This window comes from Lonchura striata, chromosome 6 (genome assembly GCF_046129695.1).
Source record: "Lonchura striata isolate bLonStr1 chromosome 6, bLonStr1.mat, whole genome shotgun sequence".
NCBI classification, from domain to species: domain Eukaryota; kingdom Metazoa; phylum Chordata; class Aves; order Passeriformes; family Estrildidae; genus Lonchura; species Lonchura striata.
In genome coordinates this window covers 10,499,510-10,511,802 of record NC_134608.1, presented here as the reverse complement: position 1 = coordinate 10,511,802, position 12,293 = coordinate 10,499,510, and the positions used below count along the sequence as shown (strand labels likewise).

General features: G+C 38.1%; 1 protein-coding gene across 11 annotated transcripts in view; it reads right to left on the bottom strand.

Annotated features, from left to right (window-relative positions):
* CDC42BPB (CDC42 binding protein kinase beta) overlaps window positions 1-12,293 on the bottom strand; it is a 90,736-nt gene that overhangs the window by 57,580 nt on the left and 20,863 nt on the right. For all 11 annotated transcript variants that reach the window (XM_021541356.3, XM_021541357.2, XM_021541361.2 and 8 more), the window contains exon 2: window positions 4,400-4,491. In XM_021541356.3, coding sequence (XP_021397031.2) covers window positions 4,400-4,491 — 92 coding nt within the window. The remainder of the gene's footprint in view (window positions 1-4,399; window positions 4,492-12,293) is intronic.

Below are 12,293 nucleotides of genomic sequence, written 5' to 3'. Positions count from 1 at the left end.
TGATATACCTTAAATCTCCTAAAAACTGTATTTTCACTTCTGTGTAGTTTGCAAAAGTGATTTTCACTCTTATGTACTTTGTGTGTTTTCTGTGCCGTTTCACAAAATACTTCATGCTACACAAGATACTATTTCTTGTCTACAAATACAGACTTCTGCAGTAATTTTATTAATCGAAACCCGAATTAAGATAACAGAAAACCATTTTACTTCTTAATTTATTTCAGGGGGCTTTTCACTTATTATTAGTTTTGCTCCTTGTGGAGGTTGTCCCTCTGTACATGAGTTACCTGCCTGTATGACCTAGAAAATGAAAAACTGAAAGTAACACTAGGGCACTCATGAAAATGTTCCACCCAGCTGGGTTATATATCCAGGCAAATATAGCTTAGGAGATGAGGAAGAACCATGAGTACTTTATCCTCCTTCTAGCATTTCAAATTATAAGCATTTCTAACTATCACACACTCAAAAAACATTTAAAATTTTTCTTCCCAACTATGAAACTTCTGAAAAAAATACATTATGTTCTCAAGCTAGTGACTTCCTGAGTCAGGGCCTTACATGCTGTGGTAAGGAATATTCAGGCATTCAGTACACCCTGATTGCAAAGTGGCTGGCTTCCTTTATGTGAAAGAAGAAGTCCAGGTGGCTACAGAGGAAATCTCCAGGCTCTAAGATAGGCTGTTTTTCTCCTAGAATAATAATGAGAATTTAAGAAACATTTTTCTCTTGCTTTCTCAGACATGCCATGCTACAAGAACCTTCACTCAGGTGGTTTTCCATTCGGCTTTGTTCTCATATTGCTGGAAAAGGTGTAAAGAACAAAGCTGAGTTCTGCAGAGGAGAAAGAAAGAAAAAGGTATTGACATGCCAATACAGATGTATTCTGGTGATTGTATCAATCTGCCTTAGATACTGATTTTGCAGTTGTGTTCACAGGGATAAGCTCACATGTGCTCTCAATCCTCTCTTTGGTCAAATACCACGTTTCCTTCCTTGGCTTACATCTTTTCTGGCAAAAATTGACCACTGATCCTGACTAATAACTAATATCATGCTTTTATTTTGTTTGAACTGTATTTCTTCAAAGCTACTGATTTATGCAAAAGTTCTTTGGGAAGAATAAAGCCCCTGGCATTCTCCAAAAAATCCAAAGAAGCTAAACTGAGAAGAACGGAATGTAATTTTCATCCTTTTTGAAGTCTACTTGTTTAGTATTTAAATTAAACTACTTCATTCTAACAGGAATATATTTAGTTTAATTCTGATTAATTTCTTTATACATTTAAACAAATATTTATAGGCATTCTTAAAATGCATTTTTAGCACATAAAGCCTATAAACTAATTTCCAACATAGTTCCCATGTATGTATGAAAGTATTATGAAAAATTAATCACAGCTCCTCCATTCAGTTTTCTTGAGTGTAGTTTTACACAAGATGCCACCACTTCCTTTCAAGAAACTACATTTCATTTTCTTATTATGGAATGTCAACCTTTACATAATTACTATTTTATAATACCTATAAAATCTGGCAGTTATACCAGTGTGGTATATACAAGGGTCAAAGGATTCTTTCATAAGCAAAAAGCACAAAATATTCTGTGGCAAGAGGGATTAAAGTATAATGAACTTAAAATCAATGATTCCTGTATTATCTAAACTGATAAAAAGTTTCAAGCTGCTGCAACTATAAACTAAAACTTTTCTAGGTAAGAGATGAACAAGATGTGATATTGACAGATAACTGACACCACTGACTCTATGAGCACTCACAGCTCCAACAGAAGGATGAAATTAAGATACTTTCTCATTTCACTTCTGTGAAATTTCATTTCCACTGGAGGGGATGGGATGGGTGAATTGATTTTGTAACATTCCATGCTTCTCCAAATGAAAGAGTATGAAACACATTGTTGATTCTGGCACTCCAAACACTATTAACACAAGTTTCCACTCAGCATTTGTATCTTTCATGCACTTTAAGACTTTGATCCCAAGCTAAGAAAGGTCATCCTGGCAAATATAAACTGAAGTCTCTTGAAATGCATATAAATACTTCATCTACTGTTGTACTGAGATTTCCAGCTGGTAAATTATTTAAGTAGAGAAGAGCATCTTTTGAAAAAGAACAGAACAAGTACTATGGAAAACAAGCCTTCCTTGAATATTCCCAACACTGACTCCATCTGCAAGTCACTATAAAGGGTTCCCATTTTTGATAGCCAAAGCAATCACAAGTCTAGTTCTGAAAAGATCCAGAAACCTTTTCTAATCCTGCCAAAAGACAAAATGCCAAAATGCTAATCTAAAATTCTTTAGATATCAGTGGTCACAGCCACTATAAGCAAGTCATTTGGCACAGCAAGAGCAGAACAACATCAAAGTATCCTCTGCTGAGCCTTCCCATCTATACTGTATGCAGCTCAGGAATTTTGTTTCAAACTGTATCTAGCCTGATTTCCTGGACCAAACATGCTTTGAAGCTGTTAGGAGAGTCAAACCCAGTGATTGATTCTTATACACTCCTTGGATCCAAAAGGCCATTTGGTGCACACCTGGAATGGAGGTTCTGCTTAGTTTCCTCCAGAAGAAGCCCAGCTCATGGAGAGTAAAATCCTTACGCAGTAGGTGGGGGCATTGTCTTCAAAACTGTGCCACTGCTTTGAATCAAAACCCTAACAGAGAGGCAGACAGGTACCCACTACTGACTTGGTTCTTTAGCCCTCTTATCTACTTATAAACCTTCCTCCTTAGACTTCTTTTCTGGACGAAGTTTGTAGCATTCAGTCCTCCCTTAGACTAACCAATATTTTTCCAATTATTGCTTTTTCCTGACAAACTTTTTACAGTAACTTTTTTTTCTCAAAAATTCATGTTCAAATAATGCTCAAGTGAATCACTCAAATGAAATAAGTGATTTGCATGCAGTATTTCCATTACTCTTAGATATCACTTCCTCTTTTGCAACAAATATAACACTCATCAAGTTCAAAAGTGAACTTTTGTCTTACAGGGAAAGCCGTTATTGCTAATCTGGACATTTTATTAAAATATTCCACTTCTTTCAGCAGCCGTGTTCATGATGTTTATATGCAAATTACATGTTAGTGCATCATTAGATGATGGTACACATGAAGAGATATTCTTGAGACATTAATTTCTGTCTTAGGTGTCCACTTTACTCAAAACCAATTTCTGAAGTATCTTAAAATTACGTGGATATAAAGTCATTACATCACCCACTACCAAGTGCATATGCACATAGAAACCTCCTTGTTTTCTGAACCCAGGTCAAGTAGGGTCCTGGTGTTCCTCTGGCTGCCCTCTGCTACCCCTGTCCAACATTCAAGCCCTACATGAAAGAGTTTGAGGTGTCCAGAGCACACCATGCTTGGAAGGAATGCCTGTCATGGCAGAATCCTGCTCTCTGTGGAGACAACAGGACATGAGGATCAGGAAGCTTCCCCATAGCCACCAGCAGCTGAAGGTGCAGCTGAGTGCTCATGGGCTGAAGTGAGCCACTAATGGCAGTCTCTGTGTTTCACTTTAGTGTGGCACTACTTCAAAAAAGTTTCCTGAAAGAAATAGAAGAGGTTTTTACTTCTAGAAATTCTCTAGTTAATAACCTTTTTTGCTGACAGCTATGACTTTAGTTACCTGTTCTTAAATGCTGAAAAGGTTGTCTTTGAGGTCCTCCAGAAGCCTCGGGCATCCTATGCCTGCTGTCTGTGAATGCTTTTGCCAGTGGCAAGCCCTACCAGGCTTGTGTGATTAATGAGACTTTAATCAAATATATTAAGAAGTTAAGCTTCAGTCCAGGGTCCTGGGACTGGCGAGAGTCCTCAAAACACAAGGCGTTCCTATCATCCCAACATGATTCAACTTGCTGTCCAAAAAACAGATCCAGCAGCCTTTGATCTTCAAAGATGACAGGGAACAGCCTTTGAGGCAGCCAAATGCGTCTTTCTGCATTACCAGATTGCTACAGAGACAGGCAGATGGGTGGAGCAGCCTCCACGCTCCTACCATAGAAGCAGCCCAGCTCTGTGTTAAATTAGAGCAGCAGTGAGCAGGACATATGGCAAGTGGGAGAAGAGATCCCAAATTCAGCTGTGCAGCTGCTAGGTGGGACCATCCCACTCATACTCATATCCAAGAGACACTTGTTTGGCTACACTGAGGTCAGAAAGCCAGTCACAGAAATGGCACACTTGGACACTGAATAACCTGCTTCAAAGGGACCTTGAATTAGGTACCTAGCTATATCCCACATTTGGAAGTATTTCAGCACATCTGTGTGAAACTTTTGTCCTCAGGTCAACTGTAACAAGAAATCAGATGCACAAACTATAAAAGTTTTATTATTTCAACTGAAAGTTAAAATCTCTTACCTCTCCAAATGCACCTCTTCCAATCACTTTTATAATTTCAAAGTCATCTCGATGGAGTTGCATTTCCTTTACTAGTTTTGTAAATGGTTTTGCTGTTTAACAAAAGAAAAAGAAAAGTCAATTACAAAGAGAAACATCACAAGCCAACACATAAACTGGAAGTCAAAAGTATTTGTTGCATACCCAGAGCAATAGCATATTTTCAACTATTAAAACTACAGAGAGGAAAAAAGCTAATTATACTATTTAATTAACAATTAAAATTTTTTTAGAAGTTTAATTGCACAAATGGTTCTGCCTTGCTGCTAGTGAGAATATAGAGCAGAGTGATCTTTCAGAAGGATTTCCCTCCCTTTCTTTAGGGTTTTGTGAATCAGTGAAGGACCACGTGAAAGGGAGAGCTCATTCATTACTGCTAAACCCTATGGACAATCTGTCCTACCCTACAGGCACTAGATTAATTCTCTTCTAAGTGGAGTGCAGCTTTACTTTTTATTATATCAGCTAGTATCAGCTGAGGCTTTAACAACCCAATCTCAAGACATTGCTGTCTCTACTCAACAGCAGTGAAACCATTTCCCACAAGATCTGTGGCTAATTTAAGGTTTTTACTTTGAACTATCTTTTCTGCTAAGCAACATTCACCAGATCTCAATTAGAGAAAATAGTGAAAGGCTACAGTCTAAAAAGATGTCCAGTGATTAACTTACTTACACTTATTTTGTTCTGGTGGTCCCACATTTCTCAAAATATTTCGTGGATAAATTCCACTATACCTGTAGATCCATCGGTTTTCTCCTCTCCACATCCCATTCAGAATACTTTATTTATTTCTAGCACATCACAGCATGTAGATCACTATTTAGACAGAATGTTAACAAACATTCAAGTTTGTTAACAAGTCACTACTCTGAAGACCAGATCAGTAACAAAAAACAGTGGTGTAAGTGCAAGCAAACTGCCCAAAGATGAGTTTGCACAAGCACAGAAACAGTTTACTCTTCAAACTAAGCACAAAAAGATTGCTGTTGTTCACCTCCTCACAAATCCTGTTAGACTAAAAAGACCAAGGTTTTCCAATACATGTATTTTTCCTATCTGAAACTGAATAAAACATCACAGAACTACTACTTAAAATTCAGCCCAGACGTCTGCTTTACTTCACCTTACATTATGGTTAAGCTAGTAAGTTATAAGCCAAACAGAATTCCTACAAGAGGGGTCACTACCTTAAAGGTGTATTTCAGATGCTAACACAAAGAAATCAAACCTTACAACTACACAGAGATACAGAAGTCTGAGCTGGAGACTGAAAATTTCATTATAAAGTCTAATCAAGAATGCCTGAAAACCTCTCAGCAAAAAAACGTGAACTGCTAAAATGCTGAAGAAATGGCTGTACTGAAGAACAGTCATGCTGCTGCTTAGTATTTAGGAGGGTGTTACTGTAAAGACTTCCTCCAGAAGTAACAGCCCTTTCACTGAGAATTTCTTGTCTATCCAAAGAGAATGAGACACTGCTAGATTTTCTGCTAGACTCCCTATTTTAGCTGGGCAGAAACGCCAACCACACTTTCCTTACCACAAGATCACTGAGACTATTACCTCAAACCCAAAATAATTTCCACTGAACCTTCCCAGCACCACCACCTCAAACCAGTTAGAGATCTATACCAGTCCAGTCAGATACCTGTACAAGTACAGTACACAGCTGTCAGCAGTGGTATTATCAACTGTTTTGCAAGGTTCTCTCACCTCCTTCCCATCAAATGAATACAGATGGAGGAAACACAACTGCAGACAAGAAATAAACCTGCAAGTTCCCCTATTAAGGGTTTGCTATTACAGAATGCTGGTCATTGAACTAATTTTGCAAAACAACAGCTTCTGTTACTGAAGTTCATGGGGAAATGAAATCTAGTATTTATTTCTGGAGGACACCAACCCAATAATAACAACTTTTGTTTTAAATAAATATAAAATTTTAGCAATAATTCTACTAAGTAAATAGAATATCAAAACTAGAGAACCACAGAATGATTTGGGTTGGAAGGGACCTTTCAGATAATCTAGTTCCAAGCTCTCTGCTGTGGGCAAGCACACCTTCCACTACACCAGGTTGTTCAGAGTCCCATCCAACTTGGTCTTGAACACTTCCAGGGATGGAGCACCCACAACTCCTCTGGGTAATAAAATAATTGCTTTAAGTATTAGAACCTCTGCTGCTATAAATTGATCACAAACAACTTTCAAAGCCAGGAGACACAAACCTAGTAAGTTCAAGCTGTCTTGCACACTCAAAAAACCCCAAACCCTTTTATCTTACATTTTTGCAGACTGGTGACAAAATATTTTATTATTTTATCTTCAACTTTCCCCACTTAGAAGTGCATCAAACTTCACACCATCAAAACTGGAATTCAGTTTAGAAATGCATAAAGTTGAATAAGAGCAAGTTAATTTGATTAGTTTTGTATTTTAATATTAATAAATATGCATTGAGCAGAGCACATACTTAAGTTTCAGGAAACAGAAGTAAGACAGAAGGGTGTTATTGCCATCTTCCTAGAAACTGTATTCTTGAAGAAGGAAGGATGATCAGCCCTCATTTTCTTGACCAAAATTTCTGATAAAATCTACAAGAGTTCTAGGTTGGTCCTGCTTTTTCCAACTCAACTGGTCAACTAGTTAATAAAACTACTGCTTTAACATATATAAATTAAAAGAAAGATTCACTCCTAGAAGGAAGTTACTGTCTTTACAAGCCATTTGTGTACTGAACTAATGTTTGCTTTTAGTATTTAGCAGGTGTTGGTGTTCAGAAATACTGCCGCTTCAGTGGTCTCTGTCTTAGAAAGCACCAACATGAACATCTAAATGTACAGAAAAATTTTAAACTTGGCAGGACTTCCCCTGAACTGAAAAAATTCAGAGTCTTTGTCAAGGCATCTAAGATTCCTTAAAAGTAAATATAACTCAAAAATAAAACTGAATGTCAAAAGAATCTAATGATCACAAAGACTGCAACAGCAGTTACAGAACAGATCAGAGCTCAGAGGAGGCAACAGACCAGTAATTTATTTCAACTTACATATACTTTAGTGGCATTTTGAAGTAGAACCCTGTTTACACCAGGATGTGAACTGCTGCATTTAAGTAGTTCACATTCAATTGTGGAATTGGATTCCACAGTTTCTATCTCTTAGTAAGTTAAATCAAAAAATATTTCCAATTTGCATTCCTGAAATTGTCCCAGGAGGCTGCTGTTCCTCAACTGCAAATATGCTGATCGGTAGTATGCACAGAACTGGCAAAATTGAGTGAGGAGAACTTGCAGCAAAAAGCATCAGAGACAGACTGTGTCCACTGTGCTTGCCAGAAAAATGCCAAGTGATTTATCACTACCTAACTGGTAAAAAGAAATACAGCTTTTCCCTGTGCATGACACTATTTGATAAACAGAGAACTCAAACCAAACTTATCTCCATATACAGGAATGAATAATTACTTTTTGATCCTAATACTGAAGGCAGAACTTATGATCTGGAGTTGATTTAATCCTTAATGAAAATATTTCATCCTGGCAAACAGGAGCTTTAGCTGTACTGGGGGTTTTGTTGGCAGTGATTACTGAATTTTGTTATATATACACACTGTTGTCAGGGTAACATTAGCTGCAAGTAATTGCAAGAGTTTGTTTATTCATGAGGATGTAATAAGAATTCAAGATAGACATTCTATGAGCCGTATCTTTGTATGCACCATTGCCTTTTCTCTCAAGCTGATTTTGCATTACTGTACTTATGCTTGTTTGGAAGAAGGGTGTTTTCTATAATGCCAGGCAAGGAAAAAACACCAAATCCAAACAACCAATTTTCAGAAGCCAATGTATGCTCTCAAGAAAATAATACAAAACAGTAACAGTTGATGTTTTGATTCATAATGAGAAGTGAAATGCCAGCATTGATTTCCTCATTGAAAACCAGGGTACATGTGAAAGACACAATTCTCCACACACCAATTCTATTCTGATCATAGTCTCCTCTTCCATTGATAGATGGGATGAGGATATTTTGTTTATGCAAAAAGAAAACATACATTTTAATAATTTGAAAACATAACTTAAATGTTTTACTCACAGGTAAATAGGTATGTGATTTAGGTTTGAGAGCTACACTGCAGTCAAACTGTATTATGCCACCTAATAGAAAATATTTGGAGGCAGTTTCAGAATGACTGAAAGCTGCAGGAAATGCCAGTGGAGATGATCTGACACAGCAGACTGGGCACTCTGCACTGCTACCCCAGGAATGGGTGCATGATGGCTTCATATGTCAAATTTCCTCTCATTTCTAAAAGCAGGTCAAGGAAGAATGCCAGTGTTGTCAGCATCACCCTCAAAAAATAATATGTCAACTCTTCCCACCTGCAATGTGGTTAAAAATGAGAAGTCCCAAAATATGTTTTGAATTTCTACTTTCCATTCATATTCTGGATCATCCAATTTATGCCAATAATTTCCCATCTGGAATCACAAAACACCCTTACACTGCAATGGGCAAAAGACAACCTGCTGGATTATGATCACTGCAGCTTCAGTGGTGGAGTTACCCCAGGATTCTTATTTGAGGACTCGTCTAAATTTTGTTGGGCAGTACATATTTCCAGAAATTCACAAAAATCACTTGGCTGAAGCAGCCAAATGTTCAAGAACACCTGATGTTTTGTATCATTGGCAGCTACAAGTTTTAAATAAACGTGACAACAGCAAGAAAATAATACAGACTCACAATTCAGGTTGAAAGGGACTAGCTGGTCTCTAATCCAATCTCCTGCTCAAATCACAGTCAATATTGATTTAAAACCAGGTTACTCATGGTTCTGCCTGGTTAGGTTTCAAAAACTTCCAAGGATGGAGATTCCATGGGCTCTGTGGACAACCTATTCATACAACAAACTGCCTACACCAGATAGTTTCACAGTTGATGGTGTAAGTGATTTGGGGTTTAAGTCATTATATAACATGACAACAGCCTTCAGGTGGATCTACCCTGAAGGTATGTCCAAACTGTCTGGTCAGACACAAGTTCATCTGCCACCATGCTCTGCTTTATCTCCTAATTCCCTCTACAAAATATTGTGGTAGGAAACTATGTGAATTGCAAAATAGTAATGTCAGGGAAAAACAAAATGACGCAGATAACTGTCTGCGGAGCCATACTCCCACCAGGCAGATCCAGTATTTTATTTAAGATGTTTTCTTTGGAGGAAGAACATGAAAGAGCAGCAAATTTTACCATTTCCCTCAGCCATCCATCAACTTACATTCTAGAAATCAAGTAACTTGTGTGCCCTTTGTGCACCCTTTTCAAAGAAACAGCACTCCTATGATATTGCTACTAAAACAGCAGGCTGGCAGGTTTAACAAGTTAGTGCTTGTATACATGTCTTGGGAGATACCCACACCCAGGTAGCCCCAACCTGCTTACTAAGGTGATAAATGCCTCTTACAACCCACACTTGAGTTTTAAAGAAGTACAATCCTCTTGTATCGGATTGTGACATTTCCCCTGTATTTTAGAAATGCAAATTTTTTTTATTCTTCCATCCTATGCTGACTCTAGTTTTAATTTTTCCAAATATAGATCCTTGCTTCCCTTTTCCTGTGCTGGCCTGTTTCCTCTTACTGTCTACCTCTGTGAATGCTTTTTTTCAGTCTGGTTTCCTATGGAAATAAGGTATGTGTGATCACACTGTTGGTATTCTGAAGCCATTCCTCTCACCCAGTACCTTTTGATCCCAATGAAGTCCCTTCAGATCCTCTTTACCAAATTCCCCTGAAGTTGTCCAAAGATACAAAGCTGCTACAAGTTTTATTTAAAAAACAGCAGTGAATAGGAGATACCCAGGGTACCACCTCCACTAAGGGAAAGGCAGCAGCAGGAATAAAGCAGTCACCTGCTTAGCTGGCAGCCAGCACACACCCAGGTGTAAAGCAGACATACCTCACTGTCCACAGTCATGCAGGGACACTGGGACAGTGCTGCACAGAAGAGGGAAGAAAGGAAGTGTGCAGCCGAAAAGAGAAGTTCATGCAATGGGAAGGGCAGGTGGTTATTCCACTGAGCCTAGTAAAGTTGAGAAATACAAATTTACAGGAAGACAAACTTCACCAAAGTTCTGCTGTTTACAAGTCAAAGTGACACATTCTGTGTTCTGACACATTTGCTGCTGTGCCTTTGACTTTTGTCATGCTCTCCCTCCTGTTTTTACAACATACATAGACACACTTCACTTAATCTGTCTGCCTCTTGCCCAGTGATCCAACTCTTCATCACTCATCAACATCCACTGGATCAATGTAGTGGTGCAAGACTCTTGGTTATCACTACAATGAAACTCCACTGGCTTTAAAACCAGAGAAGCACAACCTGGTTACCTCTTACAGTGCCTCCAGACCTTGCAGAACAGCCTGTTGCTACAACACTGCTTGACATGTCAGAATCCTCTTTATTCCCCAAACAAGGCCAGCTAGTTTTACAGTGGCTGGTACTGCTCTCTTGTAACAGTATCATGGCATTTACTAAAATGCCATAGAAACACATACATGAACACAATAGCAAGAAAGTCTGAGTCTTCTTGAGGTGGATTTTTCAAGACAGAAGGTGGTAAGTAACCAATTATTAAGTTAAATATCATATTGTTAGTCTTTATTTGGTATACAAATACTTTAAAAGCCTTCAAGATTTTTAAAGAACTGTGGCACAAAGGTATTAATTTGCAGCCAGTTATGGATTTTGCTTCATTTTATGAAAGTTTTCTGACATATGTAAAAGAGCATCTGAGCACCTTCAATCAGATACTTAACAGAACCATGAATTTGGTAACATTTGGATTCAATAATCACATACAAAACCCCTCAAAGGCTTAAAAAGATAAAAACATCATTAATTTTAGGTATAAACCAAATGTTTGTAGCTTCTGCATCTTGCTCCGTAACTGGCTTTATCAGTTACAGAAGAACTGATTCTGGCATTTGGAATTTGTACACTAATCTGAGATAACTGCATGAAAAATTTATCACCAAGCTAAAGGCTAATGGCATTGGGAAATGCTTTCAAGAAAAATATCAAATAGTAGTTCTGATGTTGATCCTATTAGTGTTGCTAAATTTGCCAGCAGAAGAGCAAGGCATTTACCTCAAAACATCACCTGCGTTCACTGTTATTCTTTTTGTGCAGCAAACCCCAAAAGCAAGTGCCACACAGGAGGACTCAATCAGCAGCAATATGCCAGCTCACTGATGAATGTTACCACAAACACTTAATAGCTGGCTATCTGCCTGCCCGGCCCATTCACCCATGCTTTCCATGCTTACAATGAAAGGACGTCCAAGACAATACTCAAGGTTTGTACAGACAAGTACTGAGGAACACACAGATGGTTTCCAGTAGTCCAAGTGACAAAATACATTGCCAGTGTAACTCCTGCCAAGGCCACTGAGTGTCTTTGAGAGCTAAACAGAAACAGAATTCTAGCAGGTGACAGGAAGTAAGGGTTGGCTCACATACCCAAAGAAACACAGCAAATGACTATTTGCTGTACTCATATATACGCAAGACCTTTCTTTGTCAATAATAGGCAAAATAAAAACCACATGCCAATCAGACCACGGTGTCTGCTAGTACTACAAGGGATGCAAGTACAAGGAGAGAAGGCTTGCATCAGTATCAAAGAGTGAAGCTCACTGCCCAATTTTTCATTTTATTCATGTTACTGTCACTGAATGGTCCAAATTTAGGGAATTGCTCCTTGGTTTCTAGAAATAATTCAGTCAGGGCTTGTCTTATTTATTAATATTGAAGTTGATCTTGGAAGATAAAACTGTTAGTAC